The sequence below is a fragment of the Rhea pennata genome, chromosome 20 (assembly GCF_028389875.1).
Source record: "Rhea pennata isolate bPtePen1 chromosome 20, bPtePen1.pri, whole genome shotgun sequence".
Taxonomy (NCBI): domain Eukaryota; kingdom Metazoa; phylum Chordata; class Aves; order Rheiformes; family Rheidae; genus Rhea; species Rhea pennata.
In genome coordinates, this window is record NC_084682.1 from 11,494,715 (window position 1) to 11,514,718 (window position 20,004).

Below are 20,004 nucleotides of genomic sequence, written 5' to 3' on the forward strand. Positions count from 1 at the left end.
TCACTCCGCCAAGCCAGGGCAGTGAGTCACTGTCCTCCCTCTAAGCAGGATAAAAGCATTTTCTCACAAGTGGGGGCAACGGCACAGAGACTATAAACACCATCACCACAACGCGCTCACGTAGCCTCAAGAAAAGCAGCTGCTGACATTGGCTTCTGCCCAGTAACTCAGCAGGTTTGAGATGCTTTCCGATACCACAGAGCAGATGCCCTGAGAGCCAAACTGAAGCCGTGAACACTAACCTCGACACTGTGTTACTTTTGACTGTATATAAATAAATAAATTGGTATGTGTTCAAGTCACCACGTGCAACAGAACCAGACGCAACACTCTCCGTTGTAACACTCCGTTAGAAACACTAAGTATTTCTCTCTGCCATTTTTGCATAGCGCTGTGTCTACAGAGAGTATCTGCCGGCATCATTCATGTCCTGGGTCCCCAGTGGGCTCTGGCATGCTCAGCTGAGAGACAGGCATAGCACCATGGTGCTAGGTGTCAAAACAAAGCCGTTGCTCATGTGAAGCTAAGTGCCAAGGATGATGTTTAATCCAGAGGTCTTACAGCACCCCAAACAATGGTGGCCCTGTTGCTATCTGCCATTCATAAAGAGCGTTACTGTGAGGTAAACTGAGGCACAAGAAGATCAGTGACTGCCAAAACGTCCCCATGAAGAACTAGAAATAGATTCCTGGAATCCAGCTTCTGACTAAGAACCTATAACTGCTAAATCAGGTTATTTAGAAAAGAAATCTATTCTTGAATGTTCCTTTATAGGAAGCACTTAAATGCAGTGGAGAATGGAGGTTTTGTTGTAAATGTTTTTGGTTTGGTGAGGCAGCTGCCCTGATGGAGGTAGGGAAGTTGATTCAGGACCACTTGTGGTTTGCTACAACTTGATTAAATCTAATGTGCTGAAAGACAGTGAACTAACACAACTGGGCTAAAATATTGATCTCTGCAACTCAAAGAGGCACCTGACAGTCCACAAGCTAGTGATCAGGAAAAGGGCACGTGCACAGCATGCAGAGTGTCACATCAACCTTCCCATCTTTAAGCATTTGAAATTATATTACGAGAAATAACTTAAGCTTGATAGTGATAGGACAGGATACCTAGTGGTGTTCTGGAATGGATCTGAGCTTGTGAGAGCCTCAGATCTCATGTTTTAGGTAGCTTCATCCTGCTCCCGCACTTGGTGAGTGCAAAGCCCAGCATGCAGGTCCTTTCAGTCAGGTCTCGGGCTCACTGGCACACGGAGCCATTCATCTCCTGATTTGCTCTAATGGCATCTTGTCTGGGCCCTCTCAAATCCACACTTCAGGCCCCTTGAGCTACAGCACTGGTAAGAAGGCCAGAGGAAATGAAATAAATAGCAAGTCATTTGCTCTGCACTGAGCACCATGGATGGGATGGCTAATGCAGGTTAAACCCAGGCCAGAGGCTGGGTTTGTGCTTCTGCCTGTACTGTTAAACAGGAAGAAACAGCATATAAGAGTAATTTTCAGTCAGGGTCCGGCCACTTTGACCCTCTGGACCTTCTGCTGCTTCCTCGGAGGTGAGGTTGCTGGTGTGCCACCAGCTTGCAGTTTGGGAGGACACCTGGACATGCCACAGTGTGCATCCTCACACACACTGTGGCATGGATACAGTGATGTCCATGTGGAGTCAGACTGCCGAGACATGTCCTGCCCAATTGGAAAAAGAAGAAATATGTCTTCCATTTCTGGGATGGGAAGCCATTCCCAGATGGCTTCAGACAGAAATTGCTGTTCCCGTAGCATTGCCAGTCCTGTTCAGCCTCAGAAGCCACAGAGCTGGATCAGAAACCAGTTTCTCCCTTTGCCAGGGAAAGATGCCCTGACCAGGCTGGCTGCAGCACAAATGAGTTCACTCGGTGCTCAGACAGCTAGAGGGTGCCAGAAGGGGTGCACTGCAATGTGGCCACCTACTCCGTTGTGTAGACTGTGTATGCACACCAAAGGTCCTCCCGTATCCTCAGTTCCATATGCCTTCAGCTAGGAAGCAGGGGAGAAAGTAGCATCAAGCCACCTTTGCTTCCCAGTGTCAAGATATGTGCCAGGTCCTTATGGGCTCGTCATGCTGTGATCCTACCCACACCACTGTCTTCCCATACAGCAGCTAAAAGCCACTGCCGAGAGAGTATTTTTCCACAGTAATAAAGTGACAGCTAAGAATGTGACCCCCTGAGTTCACAGAGCAACACTCAGAATAAGAGCAGCATCCCAAAGCCAGAGGTTTAAGATCAAGGGTCCTGGAAAATTAATGAGTTGGCCTAGAAGTTTGCATAAAAATTTAAAAATTCACATTAAAAATTGTATAAATGTGTCATAGGAAGATTTAAATGCCCTTTAAAGCAGGTTTAGTCCTTCATCTGAATTTGCTCTGCACCCGTGGCCTGGGGCAATGCAAGCGGTGCGATATCACGGTGCTCCAAAGAAAGCCTGGCCTGAAAATGAACTGAGATCATCTGAAGCACTTGCAAGGAGCGTCTGCCCAGAATGATTCATGGCAGGCTGGGGAGCGCTCGTCTCGGTGACACTTGTGCATGCCAAGGCCCCCATCAGCAGTGCTGCTTGGGGCTGTGATGAGAAGTGAAACAAGGAGATGAAACCACAAACTGCAACTCTCTACCCAAAACTGCCTTAATACGGAGTGTTAATACGTCCTAAGATTAAGTTTGAGGAGGCACCATCTCCACGGCCTACAACAAGCCAGAATCCCCCCCAATATCCATCCACAGATATCTGAATACCCAGTACTAATAACTCGCTTGCTCACCAGCCAGTTCCTATAACTATGTCAGCGTAGCTGGAGTTCAAACAATCTCTTTAACTGTTGTCCAGATGGTGTCCCTGTAATTCTAATTTGCTGGCAGCCAAGCTCATTTTATGTATACTCTTTTTGTAAGGATGCTTCCCTCAAAAAGGATGCTGATGCCTGTTCCTGCACTTTGGGGTGCAGTGAGTTTGGGTGAAGCATCCCCCCTTGGCAACAAGGCTCCCGGCAGCATGGACAAAGAGGGTGTGGGACAAGGAGAACAGTCCCCTGTCACCACATAGCCTCTGCAACCCCTTCCCAAAGGTGCACCCAAAAGAGGTTTGTCCTACCATGTAAACAACCAGTCAAACTAGCTAAGGACTGGCTCCTCACATACGGCCCAGGCTGTAAAGCATCAGAGGCTAAAAGTACTTGTTTTTCTGGAGTACTCCATCTCTCAGCTTTCTACTACCCTCCTGTTGAGGATCTCCATGGCCCAAGGAAACTCAGTGCTGCCCTTTAAGCCCACATGCCCCCAGGCAATGCAGTGGCTAAACCCTACACAGCAGAAGCCCTCATCTCCGGTCAAACCTGGAGGGGCCAGAGCTCTCTGTACACAGCCGCTTTGGGTGTCTGGGCACCCAAAGCTAGAGAAGCTTTCCTGGAGGCCCAGTGCAAGAGGTCTGCAATGCTGGGACTGAACTGCAGGTATTGGCTGGACAGATAGGCATCTGTCCATCTGTGGTAGGCAAGACCACACTGCCACTCCGGTGCAAACAGGGAGGAAACTTTCTGCTCCAGCCACAATGCTGAAATCTGCAGATGGCTTGCTAGCTCCTATAGAACAGGGCAGATCACAGGGATTTATGAGTATAAATCATTCCCTTTGTGCAATTTGAACGTATGCTCCTTGGACTTCCTCAGTGGTAAGTCAGCATGCTGACTAGGACAGGTAGCCACAATCTCTCCATCTGGAACTCCACTCCTCCACTGGGCACTCACTGGCTGGAGCAAATATGCATCTTCCAGTAAAATAATATTATGCAGAATATTAATACTGCACCAGTTTTTATGAGTTTTAAATGGAAGCCGTTTCATACCTGAAATCAGTGAGTCCTGAGGAAACCCACACTGTAATTAAAATATATAATTGGAAAATCAGCTAGAAGAGCTCAGCAGAAGTCAGAGGTACCTTCAGTTCTGTCCATGGAAGAATCCGCATTGTGATGCTGCAATTTTATATTCAGAGGCATGAAACACTACTAAAGCCCAATAATTCCACTTCCAGCCCTGATCACTCACAACAGTGACACTGTGGATAAACCTCTCCTTTACAAGAAATCTTCAAAAGAGGAAATGAGATTTTTACAATTTCATCCACTTAATTAACAGGCTGCTCCCAGAGCTTGTGCTGAAACATCTTTGGAGAAACTGCTGCTGCAATGCCCTGGCCACAAGCACCTTTCTGCACGTCCCAGCTGGGCCGTATGCCCATGCAGATTCTCCCTTGCTATGTCTTGCTGTTTCAGGAGAAGGCCTTGCAACTCTAGCCTCACCAGCAGGATTCTCTGTTTCCTTTTTATTTCTCTCTCTCCACTTTCCCAAATGTTTTCCTTTTTCTTTTATTTTTTTTCTTTTCCTTCCCCTCCTCCTTGGACAAAATGCCTAGTGAGGCAGACTCAGCCAAAGGCAGCATTATTGCTGCTACATGAGTCAGTCAAGTGACTAATACGTCTCCCCTTTGGGCTTCTCTTCTTGAGCACACTGCTTCTTCAAAATGCCGTTTGATCTCACCTAGAACAACAAAGATCATCAGTCTTATCCATCAATGAAGAGCAGCTAGTTTGCTGCTGAGGCTAGAGGGAACCTGACTGCCCCTTCACCTTCTGCACTCATCAGCAAGATTAAAATCTCCACTGGCAAACGGGCGTCCTTGGGAAGGATCAACACCTGGCAAAAGACACAGGGTGTCCTGCGGCAGTCCCTACTCCCCAGCAAGCAAAAAGCTCTTTGTCGAGTCCTTCTGATAACGAGTGACTTGGGATCCAAATCAGCCACAATCCTCATGCCTCATGGAGACTTCTGCTAAATAACAGACCCCAAATGGGATTTCAAAGTCACAGGGCTCTGCAGCATCAGGGCCCCTTGATTTCTGGGACTTACAGCATCCAAAACACATCACATTTGACAGCACATACTGCACAAAAGGGTAAATACACCCAGTTTTGGCCTTTTTTTCAGAGTCAGGGCTAGAATGGAAATGTGTGCCTCTGGTATGTGCAACACTTTTGCCTATTTCTCCCACCTTGTACAGACCATGGGTCCTATCAGCTCCCCAGACCAAGTACCTTGCCATATCCCTGGGACTCTGACTCTCTCGAAACAGCCATAGCCCCAACACATCCTCAACCGCATTTCATTGTCTGGATTATTGGCACGCGGGAGCCAACTGCTAATTCAAAATCCATATGGACATCATTTAACCGTGCCCTTTAATTATTTCAAGAGCTGTTTTCCAATACAGTCTAAAGCTGTTTACCATTGACTTCCATGCAGGAGCCGAGGAAAACAGTGACCCAGGGAAGACACCTGCTGCAGGTAGCAGAAGGAAGTTGCTGGAGAGAAGCAGAAACTGGGCAAAGCACATCCCGTAGTGCAGCATATAAACTACAATGACAGGAAAGTCTTCCAGCAAAGGAAGTCCCCAGACACTTGCTTTGAAGACAACTGCACTCAAAGCTCCTGCAGCCAGAAGCTGTGGCCCCATTTCACACAGTTGCCCTGCTGACATCTCCAGTTCAGGCAGCCAAAAGTACGCACTGGAAGTTTCTCTCTGTTGTCATCCTTAACGATGCCATCAGATCAGCCAGACTAATAGTTACAACTAGGAAAAAATCTCTCAGCGCAGCCAAAGCCCTCTAGGTACCACAGGCCCTGTATGGGCCATGGGCTACATGGTCTCAGTCACTACAAGCCAACAATTATCGCACTGCTGCACAGCAACATTTGCCCTGCACAGGCAGGACACTGCTGATTTCAAAGGAACCTGGGTCATATAAGGATTTATCGTGATGTGTTTCTGGACAAATAACTGCTGCTGTGGTTCACGTTTGGGTTTTCTCTGCAAGGCACTCTGACTATCATGCATTTCACAGATGCTTTCTGCAAAGCCTAGTTATAATGCATGTGCCTCCCTTCAGGTGATATTTGTCAGATTCCTACTATGGAAATGTTTTTACCTCCTGACAATACCCTTCAGATAGACTCTATGGAGGTGGATGACTCAAGTTTGACATGATGATTTCCATCCACCATTTTTATTAAAAATATTCCTAGCAGTCTGTAATGTGAAGACAGAAGCTGGCTTTAAAACATGGAAATGATAGAGTATGTACAAACAGTGCCATGATTCTGTATCAAACAACGATAGCCAGAAAATCTATATGTAAAGCAGTTCATCCCAGACTCAATGTATACTTTCATGCCTAGAAATTGCAGAGCATATGGCAATAATATTCATCTGAGGCCTCATCGTACTTCACAGCCTCTGAGAGGCAGGTTATGGATGGCCTGTCACTTTCAACTCCGTCATTTACTTTGTGTTACAAAGTTAAATATCGCCTAATATAGCTTTCTGCGAGTTAATTCCCTTTGTGACGGTGACAGTTTCTAAAAACCTTCACGCTACTACAGAACCACAAATAGCAAATAGCACTGCTAGGAATAGACAAGCGATCAACAGAGTGACCTGCTATCTCTTCAGCCTCTTTCCTCGCTACCAGCGTAGTATTTAAAGCAGAATGGAAAAAAACAGACCAGAGTTAAAGTCGACAGATGGCTGCTGCAAGTCTGAAAAGTTTTCATAGGAGAAAAATAACTAGTTGGAAAAGAAGCGTAGTGGCACCCTAGATGTGCCGCTCCGGACTGTGCGTGTTCATCCAAAAACCCAGCATCTTTCCCCCTTACGTTACTTGAAGCCATAAATCTTTCTTTTTCATTTCCTGATCTCCATATTTCCCTGCATACATCGCCTATGGGCTCCAAACAAACATTTTTAGTCAGTATTCATTGCAGCGGCGGTTTGCAACACATTCTATTCCACCCAGGCTGCACATCGCGTTCACGCCGCAGGATCTGAGAGCCTACACTTGTAAAAAGCCTCTACAGAGCGAATGGTGTTGAGATACACAATGCTAGACGTGAAAAACCTGCTGGAAAAATCTGACAGATCAGGCACTTGCTGGAGCTTTAAATGTACTAGAGCATCACAGAAAATTCCCACCAACTTCCACAGAAAGAGCTTCAAACCCTTAGCAATTTAATACATAAGTCTGGGATTTGTCAATACTCTGAAACTCTCTTGGGACCAAAATCTCACTGAAAAAGATACTAAGTGGAATTTGGCATCTCCTTCCCATCTATATGATTAAATGCAAATATGTTATTGGCATAGTTATCACAGCTTAATATATCCATGAAGCTCCCATATACTGATATTAACATCTCAGAGAAGAACAGTTTGTTACACACCCTGAGCTAATTCACATTTGAGGCAGGAAGGGTGTTTCTGAATTGGGTTTGGACAGTGAACACCGGTAATTTGTTAGCCACATACCTAGTAACTTCTTCAATACTATTAACAAAGCACAGTAAGATAGCGACTGCTGACTTAATATTACATGAAATTTCCAGTGGCTAGACTGTGCTTTGGTAGTGAGCACATAGAAATTCATCTTCAGTTTCTTACGCTGCTCTGGCTCACAGGGAAATGAATCAATCCACTATCATTTTGGTGTTTGCAGGTGGGAAGAAATGGCCTGAGGTTGAGATCTTCTCTGCCAGGCTAAAAACTGGGGCATGTCTTCATGGCAAAAATATAAAGCTCTTGAAAAAATGTGTTTGTAAAGCAAAAGGCTATCAAAAAGCATAACTAAAGTCTAACCAGAAGCCTATGTCTAACAGCCAGAAAATAAATAGATGATTAGCTAAAGAGCTCTAACTATTCTATTGAAGAACAAGGGAGATATTCTTTGTGAAGAGTGATGAAGGAAATCTGCTGCTCTCCAGTTCAATAGCACAGTTATAATAGGGCATAGACCACATTAAACGGATGCAGCGTTCATATTAGCAGCGACTCAGCCGCTGCCTTCTTAAAAGTCTGCTCCTATACACCCATTCATCTCATTTGCTGTTAATTAATGGAGGTGATTCAGAGCTGCTCAGGTTCTGGTCTCCTCTTTAGGGAAGGCAGCTTTGCACCGCGGTCTGTGCTTCACTGCCGCCAGCACCCGTTGCTCCTATGGACGGAGCCACTAGCTCCCAGTGGGCGATGCCGAGCGAGGCCCAGATTGCAGAGCCAGCTGCAGCACTGGGATGGCCCACGGCCCCTATCCCTCCCTGCGGGCTTCGTGGGAGGGTCGGCACTGCATTAAAACAGCTTGTGGTCAGGCACATGTCCCAGCCTTCCTTCCCACATCCAGCCACTGACCCCTCTCCATTCAAGTATCAGGGGAACAAACCAAACAAGAGTTTCACAGCAGAGAACAGTGGAGTCACAGCCCTGCTGCCACCCTGACCCAGGTCTATCAGCCCTTGACAGTCTTCTGCCAGTCTCAAAGGCAGTTGCAGCAGATGGGCTCGAATTATGGTAGGTATAGCAGAGAAAGCCTTCCTGTCTGCATCTGAAATAAGGTGCAAGACTTCACTGTACATCCTCCTACCTGTGCTCAGCCAAACCCTGTCATCCTGAATAGGGAGAGTATCTAAACTTAACCTTGTAATGTAATTTTTCATCTTAAGGATGCATAGAAGCTGAGTCAGTTCACGTATGCTCACCAGCTCGAACTTTTGAGCAAAGCTCTGGTAACCCAGAAAAACTACACAGAATATCGTTTCAAAATCCTTGTGTTCCTGGGATCTTAGCTAAAAGCAATTTTGTATGTTGCATATCTCACCTGTGGTGTGTACAGACCATTCTCATTGGAAAGAAGAGAAGCAACAAATGCTCAAGGAAAATCCTGCTCCTACTTCTTATAAGTTAATATAAAACTTGCAAAACCACATCCCAAGGTTCAGAGTTGAAAAGGCTTGAAAACTGAGGTCTCTTTTGCCAAACAGCAGGTGAAACAGGGGAAGGAGGGCAGAAATGTTGGCCTGTTTCTCTTCTGTTTTGCCAAAATGTTTCCAACCCATCCTGGAAGGACTGTTTCTACCTAGTGCCATTTTCTCATTCATTTACTCATTAGGTTCTCTGTCAAGACTGCCAATTATGATCATGTTTTACAAAACGTCCACTGGGGAAGCAAACCAAGAGCTTAAACTTGTTCCATGTCATTCAAAGATCACTATCGTCAACAACATATTAACTTTCGCTTAGAAATGACCATGATGAGCTACCAATTGCCTAGAATAGAGACCTCCCCACAGAAAATCAGTCTGGGAGTCCACCTGGTTTACTAGCCTGTCTTCAGGGCAGAAGGGATTAGTAACAACCAGCTTCTAGAGAGGAAATCACAGGAGATCCTACAGGCAGGAGATGTGCATAACCTAGCCTTTGCCAATTTGAGGCCAGCCTGCACTTCAAATCACTGACCTGGAAAAGGGAATCCAGAGGCTCTTTCCAGCTTCCTAAGCCACAAGCCACCTCCACATATCTTGTTACAGATAAAAACTTCATTTTTCAAAGGCCACAAAGCATATAAACAGATTTGCCTAGGGAAATAGATTCAGCTCTGCAGGTTACAGGGAGAAGCAGTAAGACATCTTTATTGAAAATACAACTTCTTCTCTTGCAACTTTTGCCTGTAAAAAGCAGCTGCCCTCTTTCAAAAGTTGCCTTATTTCCAGGCAGAAGGACAAAATCTGAGGATAAAATCAATCTCCAGGTCTGAATACAACTTTGGTCTGGGGCCTTCGCTTTGTTCCTGATCTGCTGAGACATCTCGCTTCCAACACACCTTTTACTCCTCACTTCACAGGGAAGCTATCTTTCAGGCCACCCCATGACAACGCTATTGATGAGATGAATACGAGCCTTTCCCTGTTACCAACCCCCCTTTGGAAAACTCCGATGACATTGCTCACCGTCCAGTTCCTCTACTGAGATATTCGCTAGCTGTTCGCTGTCACTGCCAGCAGAGAGCGATCGGTTCAGGTAGTTGCCTTTGTACAACAAGCCAGCTGTTACATGGTGGAATGGCATCTTCTCCCTGGGCACAAGGGAAGAGGGAAGAGAAAGGCTTATTATTTATCTATGCTTTCTTTCAACAGCACAACAGCTTGCCTTGAAAGAGTGGCCGGACAAAAGCCTTCTGCATCCTAGAGCAGGGAATGTGCTGAAGCCAAGTGCAAGACTGATAGATCAGTTTTCAGTTGGTGTCTGAAACAGGAGCTAAACAAAAAAAAAAAGCAGTGGCTTCTTTACACAGGACAAGGCTTAGCAGAGACAGGAAAAGATGTCCCAAGAAAATATTCTCTAGCACTCATATTGCAACTTTCAGCTTAGAGATTTGCTATTAGATAATAATTACATAGTTCACAGGAGTCTACATTTACATGCAATTAAAAAGTCATAGGCACCAGAAATAAGATTGTCAAAGCTGTGCAAGGGTTTGGACACTCAGCTCTCAGGCCCCACTCCTGAGCATCTTAGATAGTTCAAATGCCCCTGCCTGGAGCTGAAGTGCTCAAGGAGATGCACATCACATGAGTGCTTCAGATTCTAGTGGCCCTTGCTGAAAGAAGACAATTCATATTCAAGCATGGGCCAACAAAGAACATTTTCATCTCATAACTGTGACAGCTAAGGAAAAATACTGCTCAATGGGAGACTGTAGCAGAAAAGTGTTTGCAAACTTAGCAGGTATAAACACCGCAGTCTAGTGAAGGGCAGCCATCTGCACAGACAAAAGTGGAAATTACTGTCAGCATCACTTACACATTGATTTAGGATACACAAGAAAGAAGCAAGTTTGCCAAAGTCAATTGAAATATTAAGAGGAAGATTTGTCATATCCTTGGCTGGTTTCAATCAGTGCAGCCCCATCATAGGCCTATTGCATTTTATACTGTAAATTCTCAATAGATATAAATCAGCAGAGTCAACAGAGCTACGCAGACATCAGCTGAGGATCTGGCCCAGAGTTTCCACAGAAACTGGAAAGTGGCCAGGACACACTGGACAGTACAGTTTGGAACAGATCATTAATATAAATTTATATGGCAAATTTGGCAGATCTAATTTATGTCAATGGGGGATATAGCACCTTTAGAAACAAACTCCAAGGACATTCTCACTACAGCCATGCCGGGATATCAGCTTGCTTTGCCAAAAGAGGTAAGTGCCACCTACTGAGTCATCCTCCAGCCAACACTCAGCAACAATGACAAGGATGATCTGGCTTTTACATAGCCATATGTTCTTACCACAGTCAATAAAACAAGTGCATATACATGTATTAATTCTGAAACAAATGACTTTTTGCCTCATTGAGTTAGAAAAACTTTAACAGACTTGCACAAAGAGCAAAGAAACCTCGAGACACAGAAAGAGAAGAAAAGCCATGAGATTTCTCTTGCATTACTTAGCAAGTACCTAGAATTTCTCTTGCAGTAATTATGTAAATAAATCCTAATCTTAATTTTAAGTATTTTTATTTGAGAGCCAGTTTCTTCAGCAGCACATTAGAAACCGTAAACAAGGTTTTATTTTTCATTAAGCATATCTGTAATTTCCCAGCACTTACCAATTAATGTATTTCATTCTGATATACTGCTCTGCACTACCAAGAATGGAACTTTACCTACCCATAGAAAGGCACATAGCAGATGTCAACTTTGGTGCTACTCTAGATCCTAATAAGCTGGAATGGACTCTTCCAGCAGTTTGCACCATCCTCATTAGCTTCCCATCTCACAACAAAGTATTCAGACAGAAATTGAGCCATGTTTTTTTGTACATAATCACATGTGCAAGCTAAAAGCCATTACACTCATCTTCAAAATCCTATCAGACTAGAAAGAGGTTTAAAACACTCTCCTACAAACTCTCGCATGAGTTTGCCCTGCAGACCCAGTGTGCTGGGGAGCACACAGGGTGGGGGAGGGAGCAGGACACAGAGGCAGTGCTGGTACCAGCCCCACAGGGCTAAGGGCATGCAGCCCCTTGCAGAGGGGTGCTGATTTCATCTGGCTTCTGCGCACAGTTGTAGTAACAGCAAGTCGTGCATTTCTACATGCAAAGGTATATTAAAGTCTTCCTGAAATCCTCTCTCTGAGCTTTTGCTTCTATGACCACTTCAAACTCATGACAATGCACCTCCCCTGAAGCTTGAAGAGCTTGAAATCAGCTGCCACCTGGGACTCAGTAATGCATTTTAATACTTGGGGGGGGGGGAGGGGGGGAATCCCAGACTATACCAGAGCAAGAAATCTTGGATTTAATTCCACTGCCTGGATATGTCCTTTAAAGAAATATTCTGGTATTTCTCAGTGGAAACCCTGTAGAGCCTCAGGAATTTAGGATCTCTCAGCTTGCTTATAGTTTTAACAAGGGATGCTAGGAACCAAATCAGCATCAGCTCCCAAGCCAGATGTCCACACCAAGATGCACAGGCACTCTTCAGAAGCATTTAGCATCTCAACAGCCCAAGTCTCCTGCAGGAGTCTGTGCTATCAAAATGGAGCCAGCACTGGTGGGAGAAAATGGCAAAACTGGCAATGCTTGTGGGAAAGCTAATAGAGAAAAGCACCAGATTTTGAAACACAAAGAGCTTAACGGAAACGTGTCAGTGCCTGTTGCTGGTCTGGGAACCAGAAGTATGTCCTAGCACACCCAGTTTAGTCCACACTTGTTATGCCATACCCAAGGACTTAACCAAAACATCCATGCTAGAAATAGAGTAACCTTCAACTTGGCTATGGCTTCTCCTTCCAATGCCAACTGAGACCCTCGGTAAACTCAGACCATGGGGGAACTGATTGCTCCAGAATGACCCACTTTCCCCACTGCCTGTGGAGAGGGGAGCCAAGAGGACCAGGTGCTGCTTTAGAAGACCCAGGTAGATCCCCAAGCCGACCAGGGTTGAAGTCAGGCTGCTGCTTATAGACTGGAGACTGATTTTCACTCTTCTTGCACAGCCTGAGGGCCAGGGGCAGGTGTTGATGGGGAGCTTCCCGTGCCAGAGACTCCCGGGAATGTGGGGGGCTGATGGCTTCCCCCCACTTCAAGGCTCTGAGTTCATGGCAAGGTGCACCCACCTCCCTTTGGGCAAGAACAGGGAAGATGCTGCAGCTTTTGCCCCATTAGAAAGAGCAATACAACAAGCCCCGGAGCTAAGCAGCAAGATTCGCTCTCCATCTCCGAGCAGTCAAAACAGACACATTTTTCACTGAGCAAGTTGCAGACTGAGGGAGGTTTTCAAAGGAACAGTGGGATTTTGAAGTAACAAAATCTCCTTGAATAATATGAAAACATTGACATTTAATCAGAAAACCTCAAACAACCCGTAAACGTGCCTATGGAAATGTTACCATGGTACCTTGCCAAGGTTTCAGTTGCTGCGCCAAGCTCACCAGCAGGTTACAGCCCCCATAACGCCCTGCAACAGCACTGCCAGCCTCTTTCTTTCTTTTTTTTTTTTTTTTTTCCATTTGAGTACAACTACATTTATGAAATTATAACATGTTCGTAAGTGATTTGCCATCAAAAAAAGGCAGTTATTTGATGCTCACATGCCTAGGCTCTCTATAGCCTGCCTTCTTCTGCAACTCTTGGGATGTGCTGGCTTTTTTTAGAAAGATTTTCAGACATGATTGAAAATCTGCTGAACTGTTAAACTGGAAGGTTCGATTTAAGTATCAATGAGTAGGATGGCATCAGGATCAATTTGTATTGATCCTGGAACTCCCTCAGTAGTTATTAATTTGGAAAATATTTCTTGCTAACCTCTCTACATGCAGCACAAAACGATGCCCAAGAGCTGTTCCTTGTTTCATAGCCTCAGGCGCATAACATCATTTGTGCTGCCTGGGTGTTATGCCTGGCCTTTATCACACATCTGCTTTCTCTGTTAGCTGTAATCTCCATGTGGATCTCAGTTGCTGCTCAGCAGTTGCACTGAGCCTACCACCCTAACAGGGCCCTACACTGCACACCAACTGTCCACGGCCCCTCGGTACTCACAAGGACCAGGCGAAAAGGATGCTAGTGAAGAGAGATAGAAGCGGGTAAAACAAGATCTCCTATAAATGTGGATGAAATTGAGCACAGGGTTCAGTCAGGGAAAATGCACATGCACAAAAGCAGAAAAGCACACATATACTGTACAAGAGCATAAGCTTCATTTTCTTAGCAAACTGGGCTAAAAAAAACATAAAAAACAATATAGAAAATCCACAAAGTGACCTTTGATGGGAAAAACATAACCGTAGCTTCAAAGTCCTCCAGCTCTGATTTAAAACCCTTTAAAAACGATCATCAAATGAAGTAACAGTACTAAAGATGTCTTCTACCTGGACTGAGCAACATGAGGGTATCTAAGGCCTATCTATGAACCACAGGACGTTCCACCTGAATGTAAGACGGATTGTCTTCACTGTGAGAGTGACAGAGCACTGGAACAGGTTGCCCAAAGAGGTTGTGGAGTCTCCTTCTCTGGAGATATTCAAAGCCCACCTGGGTGCAACCCTGTCTAACATGCTCTAGGTGACCCTGCTTGAGCAGGGGGGTTGGACTAGATGATGTCAAGAGGTCCCTTCCAACCTTACCCATCCTGTGATTCTGTGAAAGCAAATAAGAGCTTAAACTTATGAGCAGTTCCCCTACTTTCCCCAGAGCTTGAAGATTGCCATTATTTTCTTGGGTATGCTGTGCACTAACTTGTACTTTCTAACTGGATCCAAAGGGAAGAACAGAAAAAGCAGACTCTTCTGTATCAACTAGGAAATTTTTGGACCATTTGATCCTCTGTGCTCTGGGTGAGACACATCAGTCAGGGCAGACAACCATCCAGAATCTTCGCTGCTATTCTGGTACATTTTCTTTTCATTGCTGCCCATGAAAGAGTCACTTCCCTCTCTCCCAAGGAGATAATAACAACTAAGGGTCGTTGTAAGCCCATGCTTTCTGGTACAGAAGTGATTGAGCTGGACTAAATCCACGTGTCTCTATGTGTAGCCAATACATTTAAGGGAAGGCAAGTCAAGCGTTTTGCTGCAGACACGTGGTTTTGGCAAAATCCTTCTGCTAAGAAGAGCACTAAGTGACTTTGTCCCTTATCACCTGTGCTGCTAACAATAGGTTTAAAGATTTTTTTTTCATTTTGTGCAAAGACTTGGCACTTCAAATTCAATATGAGACCAAGCTACCAAAGGGAAGTTAGGAAGGCCCAAAGAGGCTCATTTTGGCATTGGGAAGAGAAGTACATTGAGAGCTCTGTAATGAGGTGTGAGGATCTAAGCTCCTGCAAGAAAATGCAGAAGTCTCCTTTAATCAGTCTCAACTCAGGTGCATAAAGAGACACAGGAAGGACAGTGCACTCAGGCAGATGGCTTTTTCTGTAGCTACAAAATCAATATAAATGAATCTTGGAAAGGCACCTCGGGATCAAGAAAACTAAAGTCTGGTACATAAGAAGCCTTCAAAGGAAAGCCCTAAAATAGACCCTCCCAGGGAGAAAAATCTATGAGGAAGACTGTGGTTTTTTGCTATTGATATTGATAAAGACAAATCCCCCGAAAGACATGGAGAGGTACATTTGGGTTTTATATAAACAGGTCTATTGCAGGGGGAGTAAGACAGGAGCTTCACCTGCTCCTGATCCTCCACTGTATCCTGCACAGAACGATAAACACACCTGATCATTTCTGGAAGTCAAATTTCCTCAGACTGTAATGCAAAGTCATTGGGCTGTGAGTGCAAATGAGCCCTAACACTTCCTCTGAAAGGACTTCTCTTCTACTTAGGAAAACAGGGTACTCCTGCTTTCTAGGAGCAGGGTTCCTTTCCAGGAGCGAGACCCGGCATGTACACACCTTGCTAAGCGATACTGCCAAAAACCAAATTCATTACACATTCATTTCATACCTTTTATATGGAGCTATTTACTGCAAACAAGAGACCTTTGTCACGGTGCACACACACGAGATTCATTTTGCATGTAGCGGCACAGATGAAGACATAAACTAGCCCCTCGCTGACTGGTTTAGGCCTTGGCCCTCTGTATCCACACATGTGCTCCTGCGTTCACTGATACAGTGCATGGTATTCATTCTGTACACGACCATTTATTGGTATAAACCTCAGGAAGTATTCCCCTGTTTGAGGTAACAACCCCCAAAAATGGAAACCATCCCTTTGGTTATAGATATTGGGCTGGGATGTTAGCAGTAATGTTCCAAGTGATGAGCAAAGGGTGAAAGGACTTTACTAGCACCGGACCATTTTCAGCATTTACAGATATAACTGGGAAAAAACTTATGTCTCTGAAATGTAGAAAACAAGATCCAAGTGACAAGCTTAATGCGCCACATGGCAATAGTGCCACAGAGGCACTTCACAAGCTAGGAACTTCCAGGTTTGATGACTACAAAGTGATAGGAGGCTTCAAACAGTTTTGTGCTGTTTTTTCTCCTCCTTACCTTCTCTAGAAAACTTGACAATTAAAAACAAAAGGAAGGTCATTTTAGCAAGAAATCACCTTGCTACACAACTGAAACTTCAAGGCCATCTTTGAATTCTGCACAGCAGGAAGGAAGATATGTGGATACCAGGTCAAGTATAATACATTCACATTCCTTTCTGAACACTGAACATGTGAGGACACAGTACGATACTTTTTAAAAATAACAAATAACAGCTATCACTTAAGTAAGGCCTACACCAATCCTCAACTTAAACTGCCAGGAGAAGAGGATTGCAACAACTTGATAGCTCCGTGTCTCCAGGGCAAGAGCATCACTAGACAAGGATATATAGACCTCTTCCCCTTCCCAATTAGACATGCACCCAGCTTAAATCTATGTAAATAAAGAACCGTGATAATCAACTCTCCAGCATCTTATCCATTCACACAAGTCCTGTTAGTCCCCAGGCTCTTTTGCAGCCAGGAAGCTCTAGTGTTTTTGCTTCCTTCTCCTGCTTTCTTCCACTGAGCCACTTTCTGCTGCCCCCAGCCTCTGGTTGTAGGGGTAGAACTGAGCCAGGTTAGTCAAAAATTTCCATTGTCATATGAACCACAGCTGTCTGAAAATGCTGAGCTGACATTAGAAGGCAAAACCAAACCCAACAACACAACAGCAATCTCTGAACCTTGCTCTCTTCCCTCCTCTAAAAGTTCATCTGAAAACTGGAAAAGAAGTCAGTTTGGAAACAGAGCTTTTATCTCTCGTGGGGATGTAGTTTGCATGCACCAACTGCTCGTTCTCTTCTACAGTTTCAGCTCCTTTACAAGTTTACAAGACCTATAGTGTGCACCAACTAGGGACTGCCAGAAAAAAAGACTGTTTCAGGACATGAAAGGAGTTTATGACAGAAAAAATGAAGGCTACTAAAAAGCCATAGAATCTAAAGGCAAAGGGCTTCTATGGTGGGAAGCTGAGGCTATAAAAATGCAAATTGGAAATTAAGCAGGAGTTTTTAATGGTGAAGGTGATTAACCATAGGAACAAACTACCAGAACGGGTGATATATTGCTGTCTGTGAGACAAGACCAGATGCCTTGCTGGAGGATATGCTTTAGCCAAGCACAAGTTATTGAGCTCAGAATTGGAGTTAACTGGATGAAATCTAATGGCTTGTGATATATTGTTTTCCAGATTAGATGATCTGACACTCCTCTTGGGCCTTAAAAATCAGGAGTCTGTGAAGACATCCCAAGGGACTGAGTAGCATATTGCCTAGATGAGAACACATGTAGCTGAACAGAGCCAATATGCTGTATTTTCCGCTTACCTGCAAGCTCTCTCCGCACAAGCTTAGCTCTATTTAGTTTTTTCCTCCCAAAATTATCTAGCTAATACTGTCAATAGTAGCAAAGATCACCCTGACTCTACATCAAGCAATTGCTGTACTTTCTCCTGCTGGCATGCAGTGGTCATCTTCAAGGCCTCTCCTCCAGCCAATCAGCTTCCCCATTGCTGCTCTACCACGTGGGATACGAGCAAAGTCAACACTGAGCACGTTCAGCCGAGCAAATTGGGGCACGCTGCAGGTCAATGGTGCAATAGAGCACTTGTACTATCACCTCATTTGTTCAAACCATTACAGCAAACACAATAACAATCCTTCCTGCTTAAATATAAAAATATCAGATTTCTCTCTTTCTGGAATACTTAGCTCATTTTTCTAGAGTGGGAGAACACTGACACAACAAGATAATACAGAACTAATTGATGACATAGGATAATAAGATCCTTGCCAGCAGTAAGAGGAATATAGCACAGAGCTTTTAGATGAAGAGAATATGAAAACTGTAAGGAAATGTCACTTATGCATCTTTCATCCCCTGCAATGCACTTCTACATGTTCCTCTGGTCTGTTCAACATTTTTTGTTTTGTTAACAACTGCTGGGTGTTTGCTTATCGAGAGTGTCTTGAGGACAGTTTTCTGAGCAGGCTTCTGTTCATTTACTCATGTCCAGTTGCCTTCATTTCAAATATATAAATCAGACATGAAGACATTATTAGAAGCAATTGCTGGCACCCCCAGCACACTGAGCCAGCATCCTATTTAAGAAAACAATATACAATGGATTATTCATAACAGACTGAATGCGTCACAGATGAGTAATTATAAACATGAAATATATCAATAATGACAATTTTTACAGCAGATTTAACAAAGTAACACACTGCAAATAGCCTGTTGGTTGGTTATGTATTATTAATGAAATGCCAAAACATTTAGTCTTTATAATAGGACAATTAATTACTCCCAATAAATGTGACTCGTGCCAGACCTCTTCTTCAAAGGAGGCTTTTGGACATCTGGTGAGGGTTCATTTTTAAAAGCAATAGCTGCTAATTCCTACAGAAAGTTCCCTAGAAGCTGTGAGGACTGGAGCCATCAACATATAAATGAGAAAGAAAGCAGCCGAAGTGGTGAGGATAACCATAACATTGGAATAATTTTAGTATAACTTGAGAAGGATCGTAGTATAAGATTCAAACCAAGACAGGCACAAAGCATTTCCCCATTCCAAATATTCAGGACTATTAGCTTCCTTGGTAAAGCATCTTTTGTACAGATAAAAGGGCCTGATTTTAAAACAGGAATGAGACAGAAATGCCTCATAATCCCAGTTTGGTTGCTGAGATAGGATCAGCTAACCCAAATGAATACCCACCCTCAACAAGAAGGCTCCAGAATTACCAGCCTGGTTGTTATTATTATTATTTAGGGGACTGCAACAGGATTAGATGACAAATGTTTCAGACACTGTTGCAGTGGTGGTATCACATTATGCAGAAAACTGGAAGCTTTAGTTGTATTTGGAAGTATAGGACTTCTAGCACTACTGAATAAGGCTACAAAGGCACCCACCTAACAGAGCATTGTCCATCCAAAGCACCTATAAAACATCAACCACTACGGTATTTAGCTGCTTCCGGGAAGCGCATATAGGTTGATCCTGGCATTTCAATGACCTCTACATGTGCTTCACGATCGGCAGGAATGGATCTCCCCAAAGAGAAAGCCCTGAAGCTCCAGTGCCGTAAAGCGCTTAAGCACTCCCTGAAGTCAGCAGGATATAGCATGTGCTGGAGTGCCTTGTCGTCCAAGAGCTTAATTCACAAGTAACTAGATCCTATCAGAGAGAGCTGCACAGTCTTAAGAAAGTCTGCGCTTCTTTCTTTTTGGGCTACTGGTCTTTGGAAGGTTATAGCAAAGCTGTTCCAAAAAATCAAAATGATCATTTCCTGCTGCAGAACAGTATTTAGCTCTTGGGGTGGCACAAATTACAGCATTCTTATTTTTATTTCTGTATTTATTTGAAGGAAATGTACAACAGAAATCTGATGCTGGTGGTATTTTAAACCCATGAGCACTCTGTAAACAAGCTGGATCCGGAGAGATTTGCATGTTTCTTCTTGAAACATAAGGAGAACCACTGAGACTGAATAATTGAAAACAGTTATGTAGACTTCATTTCCTTGTTTTTCCTGAGTTTTGCTCTTGTGCTGTCTGCTCAAAATCTTAATACCTGGCAGGGACAATCAACTATTTG

At 44.1% G+C, this 20,004-nt stretch overlaps 1 protein-coding gene across 2 annotated transcripts in view; it reads right to left on the minus strand.

The window, feature by feature from the left end:
- CALN1 (calneuron 1) overlaps nt 1-9,982 on the minus strand; it is a 120,047-nt gene extending 110,065 nt beyond the window's left edge. The window contains exon 1 of one of the 2 annotated variants that reach the window (XM_062592615.1): nt 9,862-9,982. In XM_062592615.1, the coding sequence (XP_062448599.1) occupies nt 9,862-9,979 (118 nt within the window). In that variant the 5' untranslated portion in view covers nt 9,980-9,982. The remainder of the gene's footprint in view (nt 1-9,861) is intronic. The other variant, XM_062592616.1, reaches the window with a different exon arrangement.
- Nucleotides 9,983-20,004: the final 10,022 nt, after the last annotated feature.